At 40.3% G+C, this 23,688-nt stretch overlaps 1 protein-coding gene across 7 annotated transcripts in view; it reads left to right on the plus strand.

Moving 5' to 3' along the window:
• Positions 1-23,688, plus strand: part of PTPRD (protein tyrosine phosphatase receptor type D) — a 1,311,464-nt gene that overhangs the window by 1,072,529 nt on the left and 215,247 nt on the right. For all 7 annotated transcript variants that reach the window (XM_062609059.1, XM_062609064.1, XM_062609063.1 and 4 more), the window contains 2 exons: positions 14,213-14,358; positions 19,071-19,212. In XM_062609059.1, the coding sequence (XP_062465043.1) occupies positions 14,213-14,358; positions 19,071-19,212 (288 nt within the window). The remainder of the gene's footprint in view (positions 1-14,212; positions 14,359-19,070; positions 19,213-23,688) is intronic.

The raw sequence follows: 23,688 nt of genomic DNA on the forward strand, positions 1-23,688 counted from the left end.
GGGGGATGGAAGGGAAGGGCGTGTGTGATGTTAGCTGGCAAATAAATGTCTACTGCTGTCTGTGTTGGTTTGTATTCCTCCCATGTCCCTGGGGCTCAGATAATGTCTGTCTCTAAAAATGCATAGATAATCCACAATGAAATGAGCTGGTACCAAGTTTTGCACAGCCTAGAGGTACAAATTAGGAATGTGCTGTTTAAACATTAGACCTTTCGGAAAATGTAACCTACCTATTCTACCTGTAAGGCCTTTCTTTTAAGTATGTCATCTGATTACATATTTCAGAGAAGAATAGTAAACAGACACTGCATGACAGAAAATTCAAAGCCATAAAGGTAGACTTGACTTCCAGTATTTTCCTTGAGAGATCAAGAAGTGATAATCTTCCTTAGAGCCACTTATTAAACTTGTAGGGTGGGTTATGCACTAGCTCAATGAAGGCTGAGGAACTGGAGATGACTGCTAAATTGGGAAAAAAACACTACAACATTCCCCCCAAACCAGACTTTTTTGCCAATTATTTCTTCTGGGTACTTTTGTTTTTAGATGAATACAAGTAGCAAAAAGAGGTTGGGAAACAAACTTTTTAATTGTGTTATAAAGATTTTATGAGCACTGGGGTAGGGGCTAGGTTTTTAAGAGGATGTTGTGCCACCTCTAAAGTGAAATAGCTTAGTTTCCTTCCCCCAGGATCTTGGGAAATCTGTGCTTGTACCTGAATATAATTTTTGTGAACCAAATGTATCAAGGTCATCAGCTGGAATTAGTGGGCATAGCTGGAATGCATTTGATCGTTTAGAGGTGAAAACCCGGTAGTTTTCATTCACAGGATAATAAAACTATTAAATTGCTCTGAGTGTGCTGGTGTTTGAAGATCGTGTTGTTGGTATTCTTCCTGCTGAAAGATGTGGGGATGATAGAGTTTTAAGATGTTTACAGTGAGAAGCAGGAAAATTTCACTAGCTTGTGACTGACAGACAAGAGCCTTTATGAACATACCAGTTGGCAACTTTGGGATTTCTTTATGCAGATTTCATGAATACAAATCATTTCTGTTCCTTACTGAAAGAAAAAGCTAATTAACTGTCTTACAGAGGCAATTTGCAGGTCCATGGTATATGCAAGTTAGAATTAAGGCAAAACAATTACTTACAACAGTGATCAGTCTAACTGATGTCACAAGTTATGATTAATGAGTAAATTGTCAATGAATTCTGTAAATGAGTGTGCTTTGAAAATTCTTTTTAATAAATAAATGAGCCCCAAAAGGTTTTATCTTAAATATTATGCCTGTATATAATAGCTTTTTTAGTATATTAGCTCCTAGAGGAACTGTGAAAAGAATAACAACTCATGCAAGTTTTAACGTATCCATACAGTATCAGGCTGAAATTACATGAGCCATTTGGCTATTCGTGTGTTTTTACTAGTACAGAAGCCTTCACTATTACTGCATGTGAACCAGTTTATGGCCTGTTTACTTAGAATATATAGCAGTTCTCATTAAGTCAGTAGGACACATTAAGTATTGCAAAGTGTGATGTGGAGTCCATAAAAAGTGGTGGGGTAGCTTTTTTTCTTTTTTTGGGGAGGGGGAGTGTTGTTTATTTGGGGTGTGGGGTTTTTTTGTTTGTTTTTGTGGTGGTGGTTTGTTGTTATTGGTTTGTTTTCACCCAGCCCATGTAGAAATTTTCTGAGTGTATAATTTGGCATGTGAAGAATGACTTTAGAATATATAATACAGAATGAGTCCAGTCACGTACCCATCTCTAAACCACTAATATGTAGGGGCTCTACACTAAGAGGCAATGATTCTTGCAATGGTGTGTGTGCACTATCTCAAAATGTAAGGGCACCTGCCAGACTACATTGTTCACTCTGTGCTCAACCTGCATTTTTGGTGGATGAAAAGGTTCCATGGGAACAGTTGTGACTGTATCATCTTCCAGCTTTTATCGCTACAAACCAAGTTTTTACAATGAAAAAGTTACTGTAATTTTTCAGCAGTCTCCTGAAACAGTGTATGTTAATTTGCAATTAAATGGGGCATTTCAAAGGAAGCACCATAACATGTCTTTGTTACTTTATTCACCCTTGCTATGCATACTGACAAAGGATATGATGGGATATGATTTTTTTTAATTTTTCTCCTGATTTCATAAAAAATTTTGTCTTTCAAGAATCTGATAAAAATAAACACAAATTGAATTACAGTATTTTAAGAACTTCCACACACCCCAAATAGAGAGTCTAGAAACAGAAATCCGTTAAGGTCTGCATTTTCTGTATATCATGTCTGTAGTAGGTAGGCATGCTGAACTTGCTGCGGACATCCCATTAGCTTTCCCTTTACCTTTAAAGAAGGTGAAGTCTTGCACTCATGTTCATTGCTTAATTAGAGGAGTATGTCCATAAAAATATCTCTACATAAGAATAGCTCTCGGTAGCTGTGGAAAGAAAAGGGCTGAACTCCTGATTTTAGAAAAAGCATGTTGTCAGATGTTTTGAGTGCAGAGGAAAAGTATTACATGTTCTCAAAGCACAGCAGAGTATGGAACAGCAGAACTCAAACAGATAATTCTGTAACATGATGAAATGTGAATTAGTGAATTCCATTCGCTACTTCAAAATTATACTTGAACTTAAAAATGTAGAAGTGAAAAAGAGATGAGTTATGCTTGTGCAAATGTTCTAATCCAAGTGAATTATTTCAGTGCCATGTTATAAATATATTTTATGGATCCTCAATGTGCAAGAAAAGCCAGCTTCTTTCTCGATAGTGGTAAACTATCTGTATTTAGAAGTTCCTGTACCCCTTGGGCAAGAGCTTGACAGCTCGTTGAAGCAGCAGCCTACATTCTGTGGCTTTAAACTCCTTAAACCAACAAATTATGTTTAAGGTGAACTAGCAATAAATTCCATTTTCCTTCATCAATTAGAGTGTAGTTTGCAGTAGTTCAGTAGCTGTCACTTGAGCTTCTCAGGAAGTCCCAGCAAGAAGTTCATAACAAGCACCAGAAGGTGGGAACCCTCAGCCCTTGGATGGCAAAGCTTGTCTCCGTAAGTCCAAGTTACTGAAATCTTCTGCTGTAATTTTTTTCCTTGACAAGGTATCAACATTCAATATTAGCACAAATATCTGAGTAGGCACTGGTAGATAAAGAAGCTGAAGCAAACAAAATTTCTATTGTTTGTATTTTGTAGCCAAAATTGCTGCAGTTTTGATGACACTGACAAGAGAGTTCAGAAATATGAGATGCTGTTTTAACTGAATTTTACTTTTGTTATTTTAACTACACTTCTCTATTCCGATTACAGCTTTATTGAAATGTGACCAGGTAGTTTCAGAAGTGCTGAAGGGCTGTGGTATCATAGTTCGCAACCTATTACTTCTGATTTTTTTTTTTGGCAGATTTAATTGCACTGGAAGGTTCCCATATAGATTGTTGCTGTGCTTAATGAAGTGTGCTAAAGAGAGTTTTTGTTGGATTCTGCACTGCTGTTGTTAAGGGAGGTTGAAAGTAGTGGTCAGTTCTCAATCAAAATTGCCCTCATGTTAATAAGCACAACTACGTGTGCAGTGTAATTGTGTTTGCTATCAGACTGCCTAGCAGCTTAGGTCAGAATCAATGTCAAGAAACTGACAACATTAATTGTGGAGATAATTCGTGTCAAACCTTAATTAACAACATTTATAAAGATAAAGGCAACAAATGCTACTTCTCAATTTTGGTTCTGCTGGGTTATAATTTCAAATACCCTTACACCAATGATGGTCACTTTGTATGTAATGAGATGAACATGTTGACTGAATAATGAAAAGATGGACTGCCTAATACCTATACTTTTCCATGGCTGGCTAGTTACTGTCACCATAGTCTCAGCATTTCTTGACCATAAGTGAGTTCATCCTCACAACACTTACTAAACACGCAGCCTTATTGTTCTTCTGCTAGAGCTGCTAAGCCTGAAATGGAGAATTTAACTTGCTTGCCAAACTAAATTTAATTTTCTGAATTTAAAGATGAACTGCTGAAAACAGACACTGTATGCATTAAAATGTCTGAAGTGTACAGGACTACTGTAGGTTTCCTGTTTTGGGTAAAATTATACATTCTCTGATATCATATGATATCTAATGATAACTGTATTACTTTCAAGTTGAGGTACTGGAGAAGAGGTGTGGCAATGTTTCTTTACAGGAATCAGTTATGCCAGAGGAAAATTTGACCAGCCACATACCTTTGGGTTTTTTCAGCCAAGTTATGGTTTGAGTGAAACACATCATCACAGGTATCATAATGTGGTCTTTACATACAGACTTAAAACCTTGTTTTTCCTGAGATATGTCTACAGATAGTGAATTCCATCATTATGTAACAATTCTGCTTCGCTTTTGCTTCTGATACTTTGAAGGAAATATTTAGTTAATAAATAACAATTTTATTGTTGGACCAGCATAGATTCACATAGTACTGCAAAAATACTGTTCTTCTTCAGCTAGTTACCAAAGCCATATTAGGTATTCAGTCCTATTTCTGCAACTCTACTATGTACATAGAGCTCTGCAGAAGCTACTAAGCAATTTTCATGAGGAGTCATGGCGTTTATAGTTCTGTACCAGGTTTGGCCCAATCCAAGATGAAGAAGTGGTCAGAAAACTGGTTTTACCTTAACAGCAGTTTTGGAGAAAGTTTTTAGTTTCATATATATTTCTATTTGCATTATTGGATAAACAGCTTTTCAGTCTTCAGAGTGTTAGAGATGAAGGGAATTTTGTTAGTTTCTTTTGTGTTCAGTGGCAATGGGAAATTTTTATTTTATTTTTTTAAATTATTTATGTTATTTATTTTCCAGAGCTAATTTAACATAGTTCAGCATGATCTTTGCTTATCATTTATTCGTGCTTTTGTTTTGCTTGCTCTTTAAAAACCTGCAGTTCTCCTGGTCAAAGATAGTTAAGTGAAGTATCGCAAGAATGTATGCACAGCATGGCTTTTAAATTGAGTCACTTTCCCTCCTTGACCATAGTAATGCATGGCAAAATTGACAAATTTTCCAACACAGACCTGTCTTTAAGGAAGTATGTTACTTCAGTGACATTGAGCTTACCAGTTGGGCAGTCACCAAATGTATGAGGGAGGCATAAATTTAGAGTTTAAAAGCAGCCTGTGATATACTACACATAGTTAATCTGCGCTGATGGACTTGCCCACGCAGTGTTTTTCTTTCACTAGTTTAACACTGAATTCACAAAATGTCAAAAGGAATAAAAAGAGAATGGCTGCACATCATTTTTCACTTGATGGCACACAGTCACAACTTGTGCCACAGAATGTCAGCATATTATGTTCAGTCCTGTCTCTTTACATATTGAAGTGCTGAGTTAATACATGCATAGAAAAGAATTCAGAGCTAGCAGTTTTGGTGAAACCCAGATGCTTTTCATCAGCATACATTTCTGTCTTTTCCTTGGTCCAGGCTTAAAGTCTGTAACTTGGGAAGGGATTTTTAGTTTATTTGCTCTAAGCGTGTTTTGTTTACTGTGGTTTCAGCAGTTTTTTGCTTTCAGAGAACATCTTTCTTAAGTTCTGCATGGCAGCAGTGGCACGCTCTTTTGTAGTGCTCAGATTCTCTGTTGCATTTGGGTTCAGGTAGATGTTCATTAGGCAAAATAGGCAGAGCAGATGGTTAAGGGAGGGACACTTGAGCATTCTGAAAAGTTGATAAACAGCAATGTTTTCCAATACCTCTAATAACAAAAATCATGCAGATTTTCCAGAACATTATTTTTACTGCATTTTTTGAAAACTATCTTTCTTAGCGGTATGTTACACATTAGGGATAGGGTAAAAAAGACTCATTTCATTTTGTAAACTTAGGACAATCTGCATACTCTCATATTTAATATAGCAACATAACCACAAGATACTGATTTTGTTTTATAATAATTGCCCCATTATATTTTCTCAGCATTTTAAATTACTTCATGATTTCTTCCAGGGTTACATGCATGTATGCTTGTAGTCTGCTAGGTTTCTGACATTTCAATAACCATGCTGATAAGAAATGTTGCCTGTGGAAAGCCCAGTTCAGCAGAATACGGGGTTAGACATTGTCCTGAGCTCAGCAGTAGCAGTCATGTTTCTACTTTGTGTTAGCTGGTGCAGTGCTGTGTTTTGACTTCCAGCCTGGGAACAGTGCTGGTGATACCGATGTTTTCGGTTGTTGCTAAGTGATGTTTACGCTGACCAAGGACTTTGTGAAGCTCATGCTCTGCCAGGGTGGAGGGGAAGCCGGGAGGAAGCAGAGACGGGGCGCCTGACCCAGGCTAGCCAAAGAGGTATTCCATACCACAGCACGTCATGCCCGGGGTGGGGGGTAACTGGGAGTTACCCGGAAGGACACGGGCTTCCGGGTGGAGCTCGTTTCTTGGCCGGTGGTATCGTATTCTCTTCCCTTGTTATTTTCTCTTATCATTGTTGTCGTTGGTAGTAGCGGTGGTGATTTGTGTTGTACATTGGTTGATGGACTGTTCTTGCCTCAACCCGTGGAGCTGCACTCTTTCGATCCTCCTCCCCGTTCCTCCAGGAGCAGGGAACGGGAGAGCCCGGGGGCGGGGGTGGAGGGCCTTGACTGCTCTCAGCCCGTTACCACTCACTGTGAGTGAGTGAACAAGCTGTCTGGCTAGGGTTTAAAGCATGACAGTTCTTTTGGCACCCAATGTGGGGCACGAGGGGTTGAGATAACGACAGATCTGACCGGATTAATAGTCACTAGTCACAATGCTGATTTATTGGCTCTCAAGGTTGTTCCTCTTGATCTCACAGTTTCAGTATATCGTATCTTACTTCCATCCGGTATTTGCTGTATTAGTGTTTTTCAAGTGTGGGGCTTGGGCTAAGGTTTTTGTCTCATTGTACTTTATGGTAATGACTTGTAATACAATAGAATCATTGATGATGAAACTGATCTGGCTTATGTTCCCAGTGTGGTCACCACCTTTATACTTTGGGAGGTATATGATGGAGGTGCTTAGCAATTACACATCTTTTTTCTCCTCAGGTGCTCAACCTGTGAAGGAGACATCCTTTTACCCTCCCAGTCCTCCCCCAGACCATTTACATTTGAGAGTTTTGAATTTTTTGAATGGCATTTTAATGCTGTTGAGACTTGTTTGCTAATTGTGACGGGGATCACCAAGCTGACACGCATACAGTGTGTGTTTTCCCCACGACTGATTTCAAGAGTTAAGCAGAATCAGGTTTGGGTCTTGGCTGGGGTTAAACGACCAAGAAGGAGGACCAAGAGATTTTCCCTGAGGCTGGACAGCCATGAGTGGCAGGGTGTGTGGGATAGTATGGGCAAGTATCTAGGTCAGTGGGCCCCTCCAGTACTTTGGAATTTCACTACCTAACAACTGCAAAATCCAGAAGAATTAGTAAAACACTTAAATGAGGTGTGTGGTCATTCTGGCCATACCAGAGATGGACAAATCATGGCAACGTGCTGGGGCTTGGCCTATGCTTACAGGGCCTTGTTCAACACTATCCAGCACCTTCAAAAGGAAAAGAATGTCGGTGGATCTGAGGGCAAAGCGACAGTCGCTACTCAAACTTTGGCTGCAATGAACAGCACAGCTACCCCAGCGGCAAGTACAGCAGCTGCTCAAACTTCAACTGCAACAGACAGCACGGTTACCCCAGCTCCAAGCACAGCAGCTGCACCACCCCCAGCATCAAGTGCAGTCACTACTCAAACCACAGTGATAATCACTGCAGCCAAACCAGAGGAACAATTCGTACCAATATCGGCTGCCCCTGTACGCAAGAGAACAAGCAAAAAGGAGGCAAGAAGGGTGAAGCGAGATGAAGAAACCATGAGTTCACCACCGGTCCAGAATCTGATCAGGAATCATCATCACATGACGAAGAAGAAGAAGAAGAGGTAATTTCTCGACCTGGGACCTCAACCGAGCTACGGAATATGCGAAAAGATTTTACCCGTCAACCAGGGGAGCACATCATCACCTGGTTACTCCGATGCTGGGACAATGGGGCCGATGGTCACGAAGTAGAAGGTACAGAAGCCAAGCAGCTGGGATCACTTGCTAGAGAATTCCCATTGACAAAGCAATTGCAAGAGAGAAAAAGTCCCTCAGTCTTTGGAGGCGGCTCTTGGCAGCTGTGAAAGAAAGGTTTCCATACAAGGACGACGTTACGAGTCGTTCGGCCAGGTGGACTACTATAGACAAAGGCATCCAGTCTCTGAGGGAATCAGCCATCGTAGAGACGATCTATCACATCAAGCTGAATAATGGGGTTACACCTATAGATCCAGATGAAGTTGAATGTACATGACCCATGTGGCGAAAACTTACATGGAATGCACTGTCATCATATGCCCATTCATTGGCAACAGTAACCTGGAATGACATAGTACCACTAACAGTGGATGAAATGGTTCACAAACTCCGAGAGTTCGAAAGCAATCTCACCCCTTCCATCATCTCAGCTGTGGAAAAACTGTCCCAGGACCTCAAACAACTGAGGGACGATCTATCTGATTTATCCAGCTCCTCACATGTAACAACACATGTCTCAGCTATTAACAAAAGGTGTCCTATTGTTCGAGAGAGGAGATACAGGAGGTATACGCCATGGGCTACCCTATGGTTTTACCTGCGGGATCACGGAGAAGACATGACAAAGTGGGATGGAAAACCCACTTCACCTTTGGAGGAACGGGTGAGCGAATTGAAGAGGGGAGCAAGGGCCAAGACTGATCGTCCCATGAGAGCTACGGCTTCAGTCTCCGGTGAGCAGTTTCCCAGATGGAATGGAAGAGCTGATTTTACTCCAGCTCCTGTGATAACGAAGAATAATCCCTTTTACCACGACTTAAGTGTCCAATGCTGGGATGACCATTAGAGGGGCCCTGCCTTCAGTCAGGTGGAGGTAGGGGACAATCGGATTTACTGGACTGTGTGGATCAGATGGCCTGGCACATCAGTCCCACAGAAGTATAAGGCTCTAGTAGATACCGGCGCCCAGTGTACCCTGATGCCATCAAGCTGTCAAGGGGTGGAACCCATCTATATTTCTGGAGTGACAGGAGGATCCCAAGAGTTGACTGTGCTGGAGGCTGAAATCAGCCTGACTAGGAGGGAATGGCAAAAGCACCCTATTGTGACTGGTCCAGAGGCTCCATGCATCCTCGGCATAGACTACCTCAAGAGAGGGTACTTCAAAGACCCAAAAGGGTAGCGGTGGGCTTTTGGTATTGCTGCTTTGGAGACTGAGGAAATTGAGCAGCTGTCCACGTTGCCTGGTCTTTCAGAGGATCCCTCTGCTGTGGGGTTACTGAAAGTCGAAGAACAACAGGTGCCAATTGCGACCACAACAGTGCACCGGTGGCAATATCGTACCAACCGAGACTCCCTGATTTCCATCCATCAGCTGATCAGTAGACTGGAGAGTCAGGGAGTGATCAGGAGGACCCACTCACACTTTAATAGCCCCATATGGCCAGTGTGAAAGTCCAATGGAGAATGGAGACTAACAGTAGACTATCGTGGCCTGAACAAAGTCACACCACCATTGAGTGCTGCCGTACCGGACATGCTAGAACTTCAGTATGAACTAGAGTCAAAGGCAGCCAAGTGGTATGCCACGATTGATATTGCCAATGCATTTTTCTCAATTCCTTTGGCAGCAGAGTCAGGCCACAGTTTGCTTTTACTTGGAGGGATGTCCAGTTCACTTGGAACCGACTGCCCCAGGAGTGGAAACATAGCCCTACCATTTGCCATGGACTGATCCAGACTGCACTGGAACAGGGGCAAGCTCCAGAACACCTGCAGTACATTGATGACATTATTGTGTGAGGCGGGGTGATACAGCGGAAGAAGTCTTTGAGAAAGGGAGGAAAATAATCCAAATCCTGATGAAAGCTGGTTTTGCCATAAAACAGGGTAAGGTCAAGGGACCTGCACAGGAGATTCAATTTTTGGGAATAAAATGGCAAGATGGACGTAGGCAGATCCCCACAGATGTGATCAACAAGATAACAGGAATATCTCCACCAACTAATAAGAAAGAAACGCAAGCTTTCTTGGGCGCTGTGGGGTTATGGAGAATTCACATCCCAAATTACAGTTCAATTGTAAGCCCTCTCTATCATGTGACCTGGAAGAAGAATGATTTTAAATGGGGCCTTGAGTAACAACAAGCCTTTGAGCAAATTAAATGTGAGATAGTTCATGCAGTAGCCCTTGGACCAGTCTGGACCGAGCCAGATGTAAAAAATGTACTGTACACTGCAGCTGGGGAGAACAGTGCTACCTGGAGCCTCTGGCAGAAAGCTCCAGGGGAGACTCGAGGTCGACCCCTCGGCTTTTGGAGTCGGGGATACAAAGGATCTGAGGCCAGCTATACCCCAACTGAGAAAGAGATACTGGCAGCCTATGAAGGGGTTCGAGCTGCTTCGGAAGTGATTGGCACTGAAGCACAGCTCCTCCTGGCACCCCGGTTGCCCGTGCTGGGCTGGATGTTCAAAGGCAGGGTCTCCTCTACACATCATGCAACTGATGCTACATGGAGTAAATGGGCTGCACTAATTACACAACGAACTCGAATAGGAAATCTCAGTCGTCCAGGCATTCTAGAAGTCATCGTGAACTGGCCAGAGGGCAAAGATTTTGGAACGTCACCAAAGGAGGAGGCGATGCATGCTGAAGAGGCCCCACCATATAATAAACTGTCAGAAAGTGAAAAGCAATATGCCTTGTTTACTGATGGCTCTTGCCGTATTGTGGGAAAGCATCGGAGATGGAAGGCAGCTGTATGGAGTCCTCGACAACAAGTTGCAGAAACTGCTGAAGGAGAGGGTGAATCGAGTCAGTTTGCCGAGGTGAAAGCCATCCAGCTTGCCTTGGACATTGCTGAACAAGAAAAGTGGCCAGTACTTTATCTCTATACTGACTCATGGATGGTGGCAAACGCCCTGTGGGGGTGGTTGAAGCAATGGAAGCAGAGCAACTGGCAATGCAGAGGTAAACCCATCCGGGCTGCTGCACTATGGAAAGATATTGCTGCCTGGGTGCAGAACCTGGTGGTGAAGGTACGTCATGTAGATGCCCATGTACCCAAGAGTCGGGCCACTGAGGAACACCAGAACAACCAACAAGTGGATAAAGCGGCTAAGATTGAAGTGGCTCAGATGGACTTAGATTGGCAACATAAAGGTGAATTATTTTTGGCCCGGTGGGCCCATGACACTTCAGGCCATCAGGGCAGAGATGCAACATATAGATGGGCCCGTGATCGAGGGGTGGACTTAACAGTGGACACTTTTGCCCAGGTTATTCATGAGTGTGAAACATGTGCTGCAATTAAACAAGCCAAGTGGTTAAAGCCTCTTTGGTATGGAGGACGATGGTTGAAGTATAAATATGGGGAGGCCTGGCAGATTGACTATATCACACTGCCGACAGCCCGCCAAGGCAAGCGCCATGTTCTTACCATGGTGGAAGCAATCACCGGGTGGCTGAAAACATACGCTGTGCCCCATGCCACTGCCCAGAACACTGTCCTGGGCCTTGAGAAACAGATTTTGTGGCGACACGGCACCCCAGAGAGAATTGAGTCAGACAATGGGACTCATTTCCGAAATAACCTTATAGATATTTGGGCCAAAGTGCATGGCATTGAGTGGGTATATCACATCCCCTACCATGCACCAGCCTCTGGGAAAATCAAACAGTAGAATGGGCTGTTAAAAACTACACTGAGAGCAATGGGTGGGGGAACTTTCAAGCATTGGGATACACACTTACCAAAGGCCACCTGGTTGGTCAACACCAGAGGTTCTGCCAACAGGGCCGGCCCAGCCCAGTCAGAACTTTTACATATTGTAGAGGGGGACAAAGATCCCGTGGTGCATATGAAGAATTTGCTGGGGAAGACAGTCTGGGTTATTCCTGCTTCAGGTAAAGGCAAACCCACTCATGGGATTGCTTTTGCTTAGGGACCTGGATATACTTGGTGGGTAATGCGGGAAGATGGGGAAGTCCGATGTATACCTCAAGGGGATTTCATTTTAGGGGAAAACAGCCAATGAACTTAATTGTATGCTGTTTCCTGCTATGTAATATTTTTATAGCCCATCAACTAGATGTCTCCAGGTCACCAGCGACTGGCCCTGACTTCCCTCCAACCATCGTCCCAATGGAGAATGAACTTTGATAGAACCGGATGATTTCCGCAGTAAAGGAACGACCAGCATCAGCAGGCAACGATCCAATACTTCACACAGCCTTTCCTGCCCTGAAAGATTGTTACAAGAGATGGAACCTGACATCATGGACCGAATGGACTCGGCAGCATTATAGGGATTGGTCCACGCACTAAGAAAATGATCTCTTTCTCTTGGTCTGTGTGTATATGGATGTATATATGTGGTCGAGTGATGGTGTATTGAACATGTGGGATCTGAGCATGACATGAATGGTATGGAATAAGGGGTGGATAATGTCCTGGGTTCAGCAGTAGCAGTCATGTTTCTCCTTCGTGGTAGCTGGTGCAGTGCTGTGTTTTGACTTCCAGCCTGGGAACAGTGCTGGTGATACCGATGTTTTTGGTTGTTGCTAAGGGATGTTTACCCTGACCAAGGACGTTGTGAGGCTCATGCTCTGCCAGGGAGGAGGGGAAGCCGGGAGGAAGCAGAGATGGGGCGCCTGACCCGGGCTAGCCAGGGAGGTATTCCATACCACAGCACGTCATGCCCGGGGTGGGGGGTAAGTGGGAGTTACCCGGAAGGACACGGGCTTCCGGGTGGGACTCGTTTCTTGGCCGGTGGTATTGTATTATCTTCCCTTGTTATTTTCTCTTATCATTGTTGTCGTTGGTAGTAGCGGTGGTGATTTGTGTTGTACATTGGTTGCTGGACTGTTCTTGTCTCAACACTCTTTCAATCCTCCTCCCCGTTCCTCTGGGAGCGGGGAAGGGGAGAGCCCTGGAGGGGATGGAGGGCCTTGATTGCTCTCAGCCCGTTACCACTCACTGTGAGTGAGTGAACAAGCTGTCTGGCTAGAGTTTAAACCACAACAGACATCCGAAGTGAAGTGCAGCAACTTAGAAATTAAAGCTAGTACGGTATGAGTACATAACGGTCAGAACTAAGAGAGGAAAGTGAATAAGAGCAAAGAAATTGAGAACAGAAAGGAGCTGATGGTTGAAAGTAGAAGATGAGAGCAAAAAAATCATTGCAACATCTGCTATAGAGCAGCTACATATAATGAGTTAAAACTGAGAATGTATTCTCTTCACAGCATTCAAATCAGTATCTTGAAGTGTATTGGATCTCTAAAATTTCTCATCTAAGAAAGAGAATGATGTAAATATTTACAGCAACTCTTCAACATTTCTGTACTGTGGTTAGACATAATCTCATCTATTTTTATATTAAATCTGTAGAAGTCCTGTCTTGTCTTTGTGGTTTTTCAAAGGCTTTGTTTCACCACAAGGCTGATAAATTAATTTTAGTTGTGGAAGGAAAATATAAGGAAATAAAAGGTTAGGTAATAATTAAAATGCCTTTTCCTACTTTTAAAATTATTTCTCCATTTCTTTCTCCTCTCCTGTTGTTCCAGTAGTTGGATCTGAGTCTTTCTGACAGAGTGGAATAATTTGGGAGTGAACAAGAGCAATACATGAAACTGTGTCCAAGCATAATTCTCTCTTCTGTTACAGTCCTTTAGACATGGACTCTTAATACATAGTAATTTCCCTCCACCGCTGTGAACTTATAAACACTTTCTCCTAAATGTCACTCATTTTAATGGCTTAAAGGTGGGAATCCTTTTTTTGTGACATCCTGTGATCATAACATCAAGTAACAAAACATGATTTTATTCCAGCTGATTGATGAGCTCATTTTGCAACAGAAGACAAATTTTGGTTTTCATTTATAATGGTCAAAAAATATAATTTGTGATCTTGCTATTCTGATGCTATCAGATTTCTGTTTTAATATACATTTCACTAGTAAAATGTGTAAGTACTTTCCTGAGCTTTTAGGTATTCTTCTAATGCTTTCTCATGCAGGTGAATACTGTCACTGGAGAAACAATATATTTCCTTCTTTTTTTCATTTTGATATTCTGACATGGCTTACTTTTTATGCTTACTATGTGTTATTTTATTTGTTTCAGCACCACCAAAGTTTACAAGAACTCCCGTTGACCAGACAGGGGTTTCTGGAGGAGTTGCCTCGTTCATCTGTCAAGCCACAGGAGATCCAAGACCTAAAATTGTCTGGAACAAGAAGGGAAAGAAAGTCAGCAATCAGAGATTTGAGGTATTAGGTCCATTGTTCTGTTCCTCTGAAAAACATTAATTCAAACCTCACTTTTAATCCCAATATGTGTTCTTTATTATCAGTAATTAAGCAAAATAGACATGACTATAGGGGATGATTTAGTAAGAGCAGTCTTTTGAAGTTTTGAATTTGTAAACTGTTTATGCATAGCACTGCTAGAAAGAAAACTGCTACTGCTGTTTCTAAACTAGCATGATCTAACAAGGGAGCCTTGACGTGTTTCTGTTGAGCTTTTCCGTGAAGGAGATGGGAGGGGAAATTGCTTGCGTAGTAATTGCTGTCTCCAGAGGGCAAGCCACCTCCTTTTGTGGCAGTGTGTATCAAACAGACCTAGGCTTCTACTGCTCCCGCTGCCACAGTTGCTTACCGCTGTTGCAGAAAGAGATGAAAGGAATGTTGTACTTCCTGCTGCTGAAAAGGAAATGTAAAATGTGCTTGCATTTGATACTTTTCTTAATAATAATCTAGGAAAAATCTTTAGAGGAAACTGTTTCTCTCCACAACCTTCAATTAATGGTGGTAATCTGTTCAAAGGATACTGGTTATTTGGGGAAATACGACAACAAATACTATTCTTACTTTTAGTGGCAGGAATGAATTAACTTTTAATGTTAAGAAAAATCTCAGAAACTGGGAGAAGGCTTGTAGAACGGATACCAAAGCTGGCACTAAGAGTATAGAACTGTATAATCATAGAATCATAGAATAGTTAGGGTTGGAAAGGACCTTAAGATCCTTAAGGCAGGGACATCTTATACTAGTCAGCCAAGGGTCTGTCCAACCTGGCCTTGAACAGCGCCAGGGATGGAGCATTCACAACTTCTTTGGGCAACCCATTCCAGTGCCTCACCACCCTCACAGTAAAGAACTTCTTCCTTCCTTATATCTGAACTAAACTTCCCCTGTTTAAGTTTGACCACATTACCCCTTGTCCTACCATTTCAGTCCCTAATGAAGAGTCCCTCCCTAGCACCCTTATAGGCCCCCTTCAGATACTGGAAGGCTGCTATGAGGTCTCCACTCAGCCTTCTCCAGGCTGAACAGCCCCTACTTTCTCAGCCTGTCTTCATACAGGAGGTGCTTCAGTCCCCTGATCATCCTTGTGGCCCTCCTCTGGACTTTTTCCAACTGTTCCATCTCCTTTTTATGTTGAGGACACCAGAACTGCACACAATACTCCCAAATGAGGTCTCATGAGAGCAGAACAGAGGGGCAGGATCACCTCCTTCAACCTGCTGGTCACGCTTCTTTTGATGCAGCCCAGGATACGGTTGACTTTCTGGGCTGCAAGCATGCACTGAAGCCGGCTCATGTTCAGTTTCTCATCAACCAACACTGCCAAGTATATAAGTTTCCCTCTTTCTGTTTACTACCTTCAATGTTAATTAACAGAATTCTGCATTAAGAAAACAACTATTTGGAAGATCACTAATCTGTATATAAAACAATTGTGACATGCATTTTAGGAGCAAATTATCTAAGATGTATTCTGTGTTTTTACTGGTATTTGAGAAAATTATTTGCCCTGGCTTTCAAGTTAGATTCACATCAGCAGAAAATAATTGCATTGCTTGTATGAACTAAATTTCTGTCATTCTATTTTTGTTCAAAAAATACTTAGAGGTGTTGGAATTTGTTCATTAACCAATAAGTCTTTTCCTGTATGTTTATTACAATGTAAGAAATAGAAGCATGAATTTTCATGGGATCTCCTAGTGCCATGAACTGTTTGCACTTTGCAGAGCATGCGCAGAGCTGTAATTGGCTAGAGGAATTAATCTAGAAATTTTATCGTAGGTGCTACACAATTTATCCCCTCCTGGTCACAAAATTTTCACTCAGGTTGAGTTCTAAACAGTGAAGGATCAAGCATGAACATATTTACTATATTGGGTCAGGTTTATTTTGCAGTGTATTATGGTTTATTTGCTTCACATATTGTTTTCTATGTACCCATGTACCTGGTTTTAAGGAGAATAAGCAAAAAATTAACCAGTTTTAGTTCCATGGAAAAATGTTTGAATGGAACCCTAAAAAAATAATGTAAAATGTTTTAAAAGTGCCTTTAGTGAATTGTGTAACAAGCTGTATAGCAGATGGAATGTAATTCAAAGAAATAGAATACACTTGCCCACTATTTTATAATTTTTACTATAAACACTGAGCAGAGTAGTTACAAAGTGTGTAGAGTACATCAATATTTCAAGCGGCTTTCCTTCCTGTCCAAACTAAGGTCATTAATTCATGCTCTAGAACCTCTGAATAAGAGCAGAACAATAGAAATGGCACATGGAACATCTGGGAAACAAGAAACATCTAAGACTGTCAGCTGCAACACTACAAGAATTAATTAATATGGCTTCTTTTCCTCTTCTTTCGCATTAGTAGTTTGTATATTTCTCTGAGTTTGGTTACTTAGCAATAAAAGCTATGAAAATGTTTTACCTGGCCATGTATCTTCACAGAAGCCCCGTAAATACAGATGCAAAGGACTTCAGTGGGCCATCTAATCCATATGCTTTCCCAGGGATGCTGGGGTTTATCTCCCTTCCCCCTAATAAACTTGGACAGCCTCCTACAGTGTTTCATGAACCTTGCCAAGAGTTTTGTTTTTTTTGTTGTTTTGTTTTTTTTTTTTTCATGTGGAACCTGAACTTTTTTTCTGGAACTTGAAGGACATAGCAGTTGGCTATCTAGCAGTGGCGGAACAAATAATTTATTCCCTCTCTTTTGACAGTAACCCATTTATACATTTGAAGATTATTATCATTAAATGTGGAATGTTCTTACTCACAGGCTAATTCTCGCAAATGAGTGAGAATAGTGGTGAGAGCTGTAGATTGTTTTTGAAATTAAAGGCTGCAGTTAAGACCTTGTGGCACTTCACTATTATTCTTTCATATTTTATTTCCATTGCAAGTATGAATGAACATGATACAAGAAGATTATTTTTCTCCTCTTACTTCAAACCAATTAAAATATTATGAATTAGGAAAATCTACTTTAAGTTACTAAGAAGTCTTTCTCAGATGAACTTTACAAGAATCAGAGAAAGAAAAAAACATATTTAAAAAACTGTACCATTCTACCCTGTGGTATGAGCCTGATTTTATTAAAAAATCCATGCTTTAGAAGAAAAATAAAATCTCATTCATGAGATGGAGTAGTGGGAGGAATTGACTGTCTGTGATGTGCAGGAAAGGAGATAACTCATCACAGGAAAAGTAAATGCATTTTAGGATACACATTTTGGGCACACCATACTTGAAACTTAATCTCTGCAATATTTACCCAATCCAGTCTTCTGCAACTGTTTTTTTGTTGTCCATCCAGCTAAGATTTTATTTGGTATTCTGAATTTAACATAACCAGTACTTACTTTTAAGTAATGATTGTGATTATCTGGAACCCATGCTTTCATTTTTCTCTACAAATCATTAGTTTGTCTGCTTTAAGATTATGAAATTTTTCTTTCCCTCATTAATGTCAGTTTAACAAGAATTCTATTCTTTCATTTTTGCTAAGATCAGATGGAGATTTTATGGTGTTTACATTTAATAAGGATAATGGCTTTACTTAACAAGGAAAAATAATACAGCTAGTAGACTATGTTATCAGAAAAAAAGCCAGTGTTTTGTCTTATTCTCGCTTAGACCTCTCCCATTGCTAAGAAGAAACTGAGCAATTCCTACAATGAAAATGGGAAGATAATGAACATACGACCGTAGTTCCTAACCCTCCACTATATTCTCTCTTAGAAGATCTAGTAGGTTGCTTGTGTATAAGTTAGACATACATACACAAACACGTGCAAATAGGCATATATGTAATTTTTTTGTGGGTATGTATATATAGATTATGGTCAAATAAGATTTTTTTATATACAAAAAAATTTAAAGAAAAAAAAAGACTGTCCTTTCTTGAGAAGTGCATTTCCTGATGGTGGTACTAATATATATTATTGACAAATGCATATATATTTTTAAAGTAGATAGATAGTACTGAATTATTAGGAAGGCTTTTCCAGTGCCTGGAGTGCTGCAGTACTCAGCAATAGCTGATGTGATTCTGACTGCAGAGCAGGAAGGAAATAAAAGCATTAAATTAATTATTTCTCATATGAAAATCAGTATTTTTTTTGCATAAATATTGCAATTTTAAAGTTTAGCCTTATTATTTAGCCTCAACTGATCACATGTTTTCTAGCATATTGTTGGATACATTTTCTTTATGTTATTCGGGTTAAATGCATATCTAAACTATCTTGTTCAGAAGCTGATGACTCTTACTCAGTTTGGAGCTAAATGAGTAAGTAAACTGAACTCTGTGAGTGGAGTGGGAATATAGCCTACAGCAATTAAAATGAATGTAACTGGCATTTGGAGGTAGATTACTTAAGCAAAGAGAATGGAAGGAGGTTATTGGTGAACTTCAGGATAAAAGAGCATTAAGTTACAGAATCATTTCTTACAGCTCTTGTTAGATGGTTTCTTGGGTTGGTTTGTTTTTGTGTTGTTTTTTTTTTCCATCTGTGTGGAATTTGTCCTAGTACATGTATTTGAAAAATGAACCTGTCTTTGAAGACATGAATACCAGCAGGTGTGAACACAAACAGGGATGTTCATGAACAGATTAACTAAGGGATAGGCATTTGTAACAACATCTGTGACAGCTTTTGTTTCCTTCTATAGGTAATAGAATTCGATGATGGATCTGGATCAGTTCTCAGAATACAACCACTGCGCACGCCACGAGATGAAGCTATTTATGAATGTGTGGCTGCCAATAGCGTTGGTGAAATTAGTGTGTCCACAAGACTCACTGTTTTACGTGGTAAGTCCTTTCTAAACATAACAAATTCACTTTGTAATGCTGAAAGCGCAATGTAGTTTTAAAAGAGAAGTTTCTCTCCAGGAAAGTTAAATACATTTTCTTTTCAAATGGGCATTATCATAGTCCTGATTTTGTTAAATACAGACTTTTTCACATAATGTATGAGTATTGTGTTTATGATTTTTTAATCAGAAAAGGCAAGTATGTGGTAATGTGAGTATGCGGAGTATAACAGTTGCGAATGAAGGAAAAAGAAATAAGTGAAACAGAACTGACACGAGAAACAGTTTATTGCATCAACTGTTGATCAGACCCCAATGCTTTATGAATGCACTTGATTTACATTTTAGTTCTGCCCTGGGTAGCTTAGCTTTGTGTGATCAGCATTTACACAGAAATTTGCCCAGTTAACAGCGACCTTCAAAAGTTGCATAAATGTTCTTTAGAGGAGGTTAAGCCCTCCTACAGGATTTCCTGCCCTCCTTTCTCCCCCCTCACTCCCCCCCAGTATAATACATAGAAAAGGTGAAGGTTTCTTCCATTTCAAATAGACATCACCTGAATTGTATCCTTACTTTGGCAAGAAGTTTTTTAAGACTGTAAAAGAAAAAGTCCATTTTTTTCAACTATCCTTCAGAGGTGAGGGTATGAATGTACTGCCAAAGTGTATTGTCTAGATAGTACTGGAAGGAGTAAATCCTAGTAATAAAATGACCTGAATGTTTCATTCTGTCACCTGGAGATGAATGGAAACTGACTTTGGAGACACTTCATGAAATATCACACTCTTCAGATTCAGTTCTGCTTTTGTAACTGGTGATTAGTCTTGTACTGTGATAGTACATGGCATTACTTGATTTTGTAGCATTAACTGCTGAGTGCCTGTTTATAGGGATTGCAGATGATTAGTCAGCTTTACCGAATTCAGATGAAAATCTGTAAAAAGTATGATTTAAATTATTTTTTATTCCTTCTATACCAGCAAATCTATGGTGACAAAGAGAATTCTTTCATTTTTCTCTAATGTTGTTTTTTTTTTATTAAAAACAAACAAAAACCAACCCACAAATATTTTTTTTTTCATGCTTTCAGTAGCTATTTTAATCAGTACAAACTGTCCTGGTGTTACTGTTGCAGAGAGCTAAGAACAGTACGTACATATATAACAAATAAGGTGTTTATTTCTCTCCTAGATCTAGCCTGGTGTTAGCAAACCTCTGTAATATTTAGAGTTCTTATCTCCAATGCCATGATTGTTCCTTCTGTTACCTTTTAAAACTTCTTTGATTGTTCCTTCTGTTACCTTGATTGTTATCTTCCATGATTGTTCCTTCTGTTACCTTTTAAAACTTCTTCACAGTCTAGCCAACGGAAGTGGGAAAACTGATAGGTTTGTGTTTTAACACCACTATGGACCTGTTCTTAATTCTCTTAAGATAAGGTTTTCCCTTTATTAACTGATAGAAACACTTTTTTATGCACAACTTCCACATTGCTGAAAATGAACATAAAATGATACTTCCACACTGTGTTAAAAGTTTTTTAAATTAAAGGGAGATGGGAAGAGGAAAGGGGAGGAGGTGGGGAGAGCAAAAACAAATGTGAAAACTCAGGTGAAAGTAGAACTTTTTGTCTTCAGAGTTTCTTGAAATGTGTTCACAAGACTCTCTGATCTTGAAATGTGCACGCATGTGTTCTGCAAGATACTGTTCCAAACCAACCAAAGTTCTCATTTTGGGGTTCGTAGAGAAGAAGCAACAGCCCTCATCTCTCTGCCAAGGGCCATAACAGTTGAAGAAGTTGAATGTCAGAACTAACTGATTGTAAAATGTGATGTTTCTTTGCTTGCCCTTTTGATTATTTAATCAGTTTCATTTGAGGCACATCTGATTCTGCTCCTATTTCTTACTCAAATAACTCGATGCTACCTCAGACAACCTTAGGGTCCTATCCTGTTTTAAAAAAGTAAAGTATTGCAACACTAATGGACGTTCAGGACATTCCCAGGAGTTGAGGTATCTACCTATATTAATATTCGTTTGTTTGTTTCACAAAGTCCAGTTTAACTGCTGCAAATCATATGTGCAGCGCAAAAGAGCAGCATTTTTGCCAAAGTATCCGTATTTTTAGAGCCAAACTTCTTGGTTTGGGAGCATGCGGTAGTTCAGGCATGACAGGTTTCACTCTTTTTTTGTTTCTTTCTTATGCTATGACCAATCTGTAGCACTTGAGTCTCTTAAGAACTGTGAATATAAATGAAGTCTTCAGAAAAGGCAGCTCTAAATGATAACATTTCAAGGCCTTAGTACAGACAAAGTATTGGGCTTTTTTTTTTTTTTTTTTTTTCCCAAAGTAAATCAGGGAAAGTTCCAGGCCAAACTTTTGCATCCTAAACTGAGTATTCATGATAGTTTGGACCGAAACTGAATGAGATAAACAGAAACTACTTTTGATTTTCTGTATACAAAGGAAGCAGCTGCATTCTGGGACAGATTCACCTACATGTAAATGCTGAATTTCAAGTCTCCTTCCAGACAAGTGGAATCAATGCTATTTATTTTGGAGCAATTTAAAAAAAAACATAAAAAAAATCTGTTCTGAGAACCCTATGAGTGGAGCAGTGCTTTGATTATTCAATTTAAAATAATTATTGTGCAATAGGCAATGAAAAATTGTAAAGTGCAGGATCTTCCCAAAGTCTGCAGATACCAGAGATGGAATAGTTTTCCTTTTATTGTCCATCCATTTCTCATTAAATCCACCTAATGGTTTTTTGGTCTTGCAAGTGGAAGATAACAGGCTTTTTTCATGTCTCTAGAACAACGATTCTGGCATCATATGCAAGCGTATAAACTGTTCTGGAAGGAGGAAATAAGGTGCCTCCTTCTAGTGGACAGATCAGCAACAATTCCATGCTCTCGTTTTTTAAATTATTTTTAATTATTATTCCTTGATACAGTTCTGCCAAGACTGTAAGGGTTGAAAGAAACTTAGCTTCTACTACCTCCTGAGAAGGTATATGACTGCAGCATAGAAGACTGCAGGTTTTAAGCAAAGATGAAGAAGGTCCAGTAAAGCAGAGCATCCATGTACATTCTACTATCACTGCTGTTTCCTTTGTTCCTTTGCTATCTGGGAAGAGAGACTACACAGGACACTTAAGCAGAGGGTTGTCTGTTTACTCAGCCCACTATTTTCACTATTATTGTTGATCATACTGTGCATTATAGAAGTACAGACATGTAGCATCTTTGTAGCATGAGCACTGCGTAAGGATGGGAGAATTAATATAAAATTTCTGTGGGAAGTGCCTAGGGCAGTTACTCCTTTTTATGCTTTTTAGAAGCTGATTGATTTAATGTCAAGCAGTCAATGCTATATAAAATCAAAAGTGAAATATTTACATCAAAATGTTTCCATGCCCATTGATACACAGAGGTTGATGTAGAGATAATTGAGAGAAGTGTTTTTTATTAGACTCTTGGAACTGCTGGAGGTTTTCAAACTTGAAAACCACACAAACAAACAAAACCAGAGATGATGAATTCAAGGTGCTACATTTTTGGTTTCTGATGCTAGCAATAGATACAATGCAAATAGGAGAAAGGAGAAAGAACTCTTTAGAAATAATATGTCATCTGGAACAACTATCTCTGAGGGCGTAGAAATTTGACAAATGGAGTGGCATGGCTACAATGTTTAAAATGTGCTGTGGGATGTCTCTCATTTCTAGACAATTGGAAGGAAGGACTACGTATTCTGGGCACTAGCTGCATGGTAAGAGAAATCTGTCATCTTCCAGCTGGCACTGTATAAATGATGTACACCAGTGTTTATCAGACTTAACTGCAGTATAGTCACAGCAATTATTGCTACGGATCTGCTTGTAGAAAGTTGGCACCGATCCTGATCGACAGGCTTTAGGAAGTGGAATGAATAGAAACAAGGAAAGCAAGAGAATACCCATGTGAGACCTTTATACTCTGGAAAAAACACCTGTTTCTGTCTGCCCTGGACTTGGGGAAGGGTGAGGTTCTCAGTGACTTCTTTGCCTTAGTCTTCACCAGCATGTGCTTTGACCACACTGCTCAAGTCTTGGAAGGCAGATGCAGGGACTGTGAGAATGAAGACCTTAGGCCCAATTAGGAGAGGATCAGGTTTGAGATCATCTTAAGAACCTGAATGTGCACAAGTTCATGAGACCTGATGAAATCCATCTGCAGGTCCTGAAGGAGCTGGCAAATGAAGTTGCTAAGCCACTGGCCATCATATTTGAAAAATCATGGCAGTCCGGTGAAGTTCCCAATGGCTGGAAAAAGGGAAATATAACCCCCATTTTCAAGAAGGGGAAAATGGATGACCCAGGGAACTAGAGACAAGTCAGTCTCACCTCCGTGCCTGGCAAAATCTTGAAGCAGATTCTCCTGGAAGGCATGCTAAGGCACATGAAAAACAAGGAGGTGGTTGGTGACAGCC

This window comes from Pezoporus occidentalis, unplaced genomic scaffold, assembly GCF_034315485.1.
Source record: "Pezoporus occidentalis ecotype Australia unplaced genomic scaffold, CSIRO_AGI_Poc_V1 ctg133, whole genome shotgun sequence".
Taxonomy (NCBI): domain Eukaryota; kingdom Metazoa; phylum Chordata; class Aves; order Psittaciformes; family Psittacidae; genus Pezoporus; species Pezoporus occidentalis.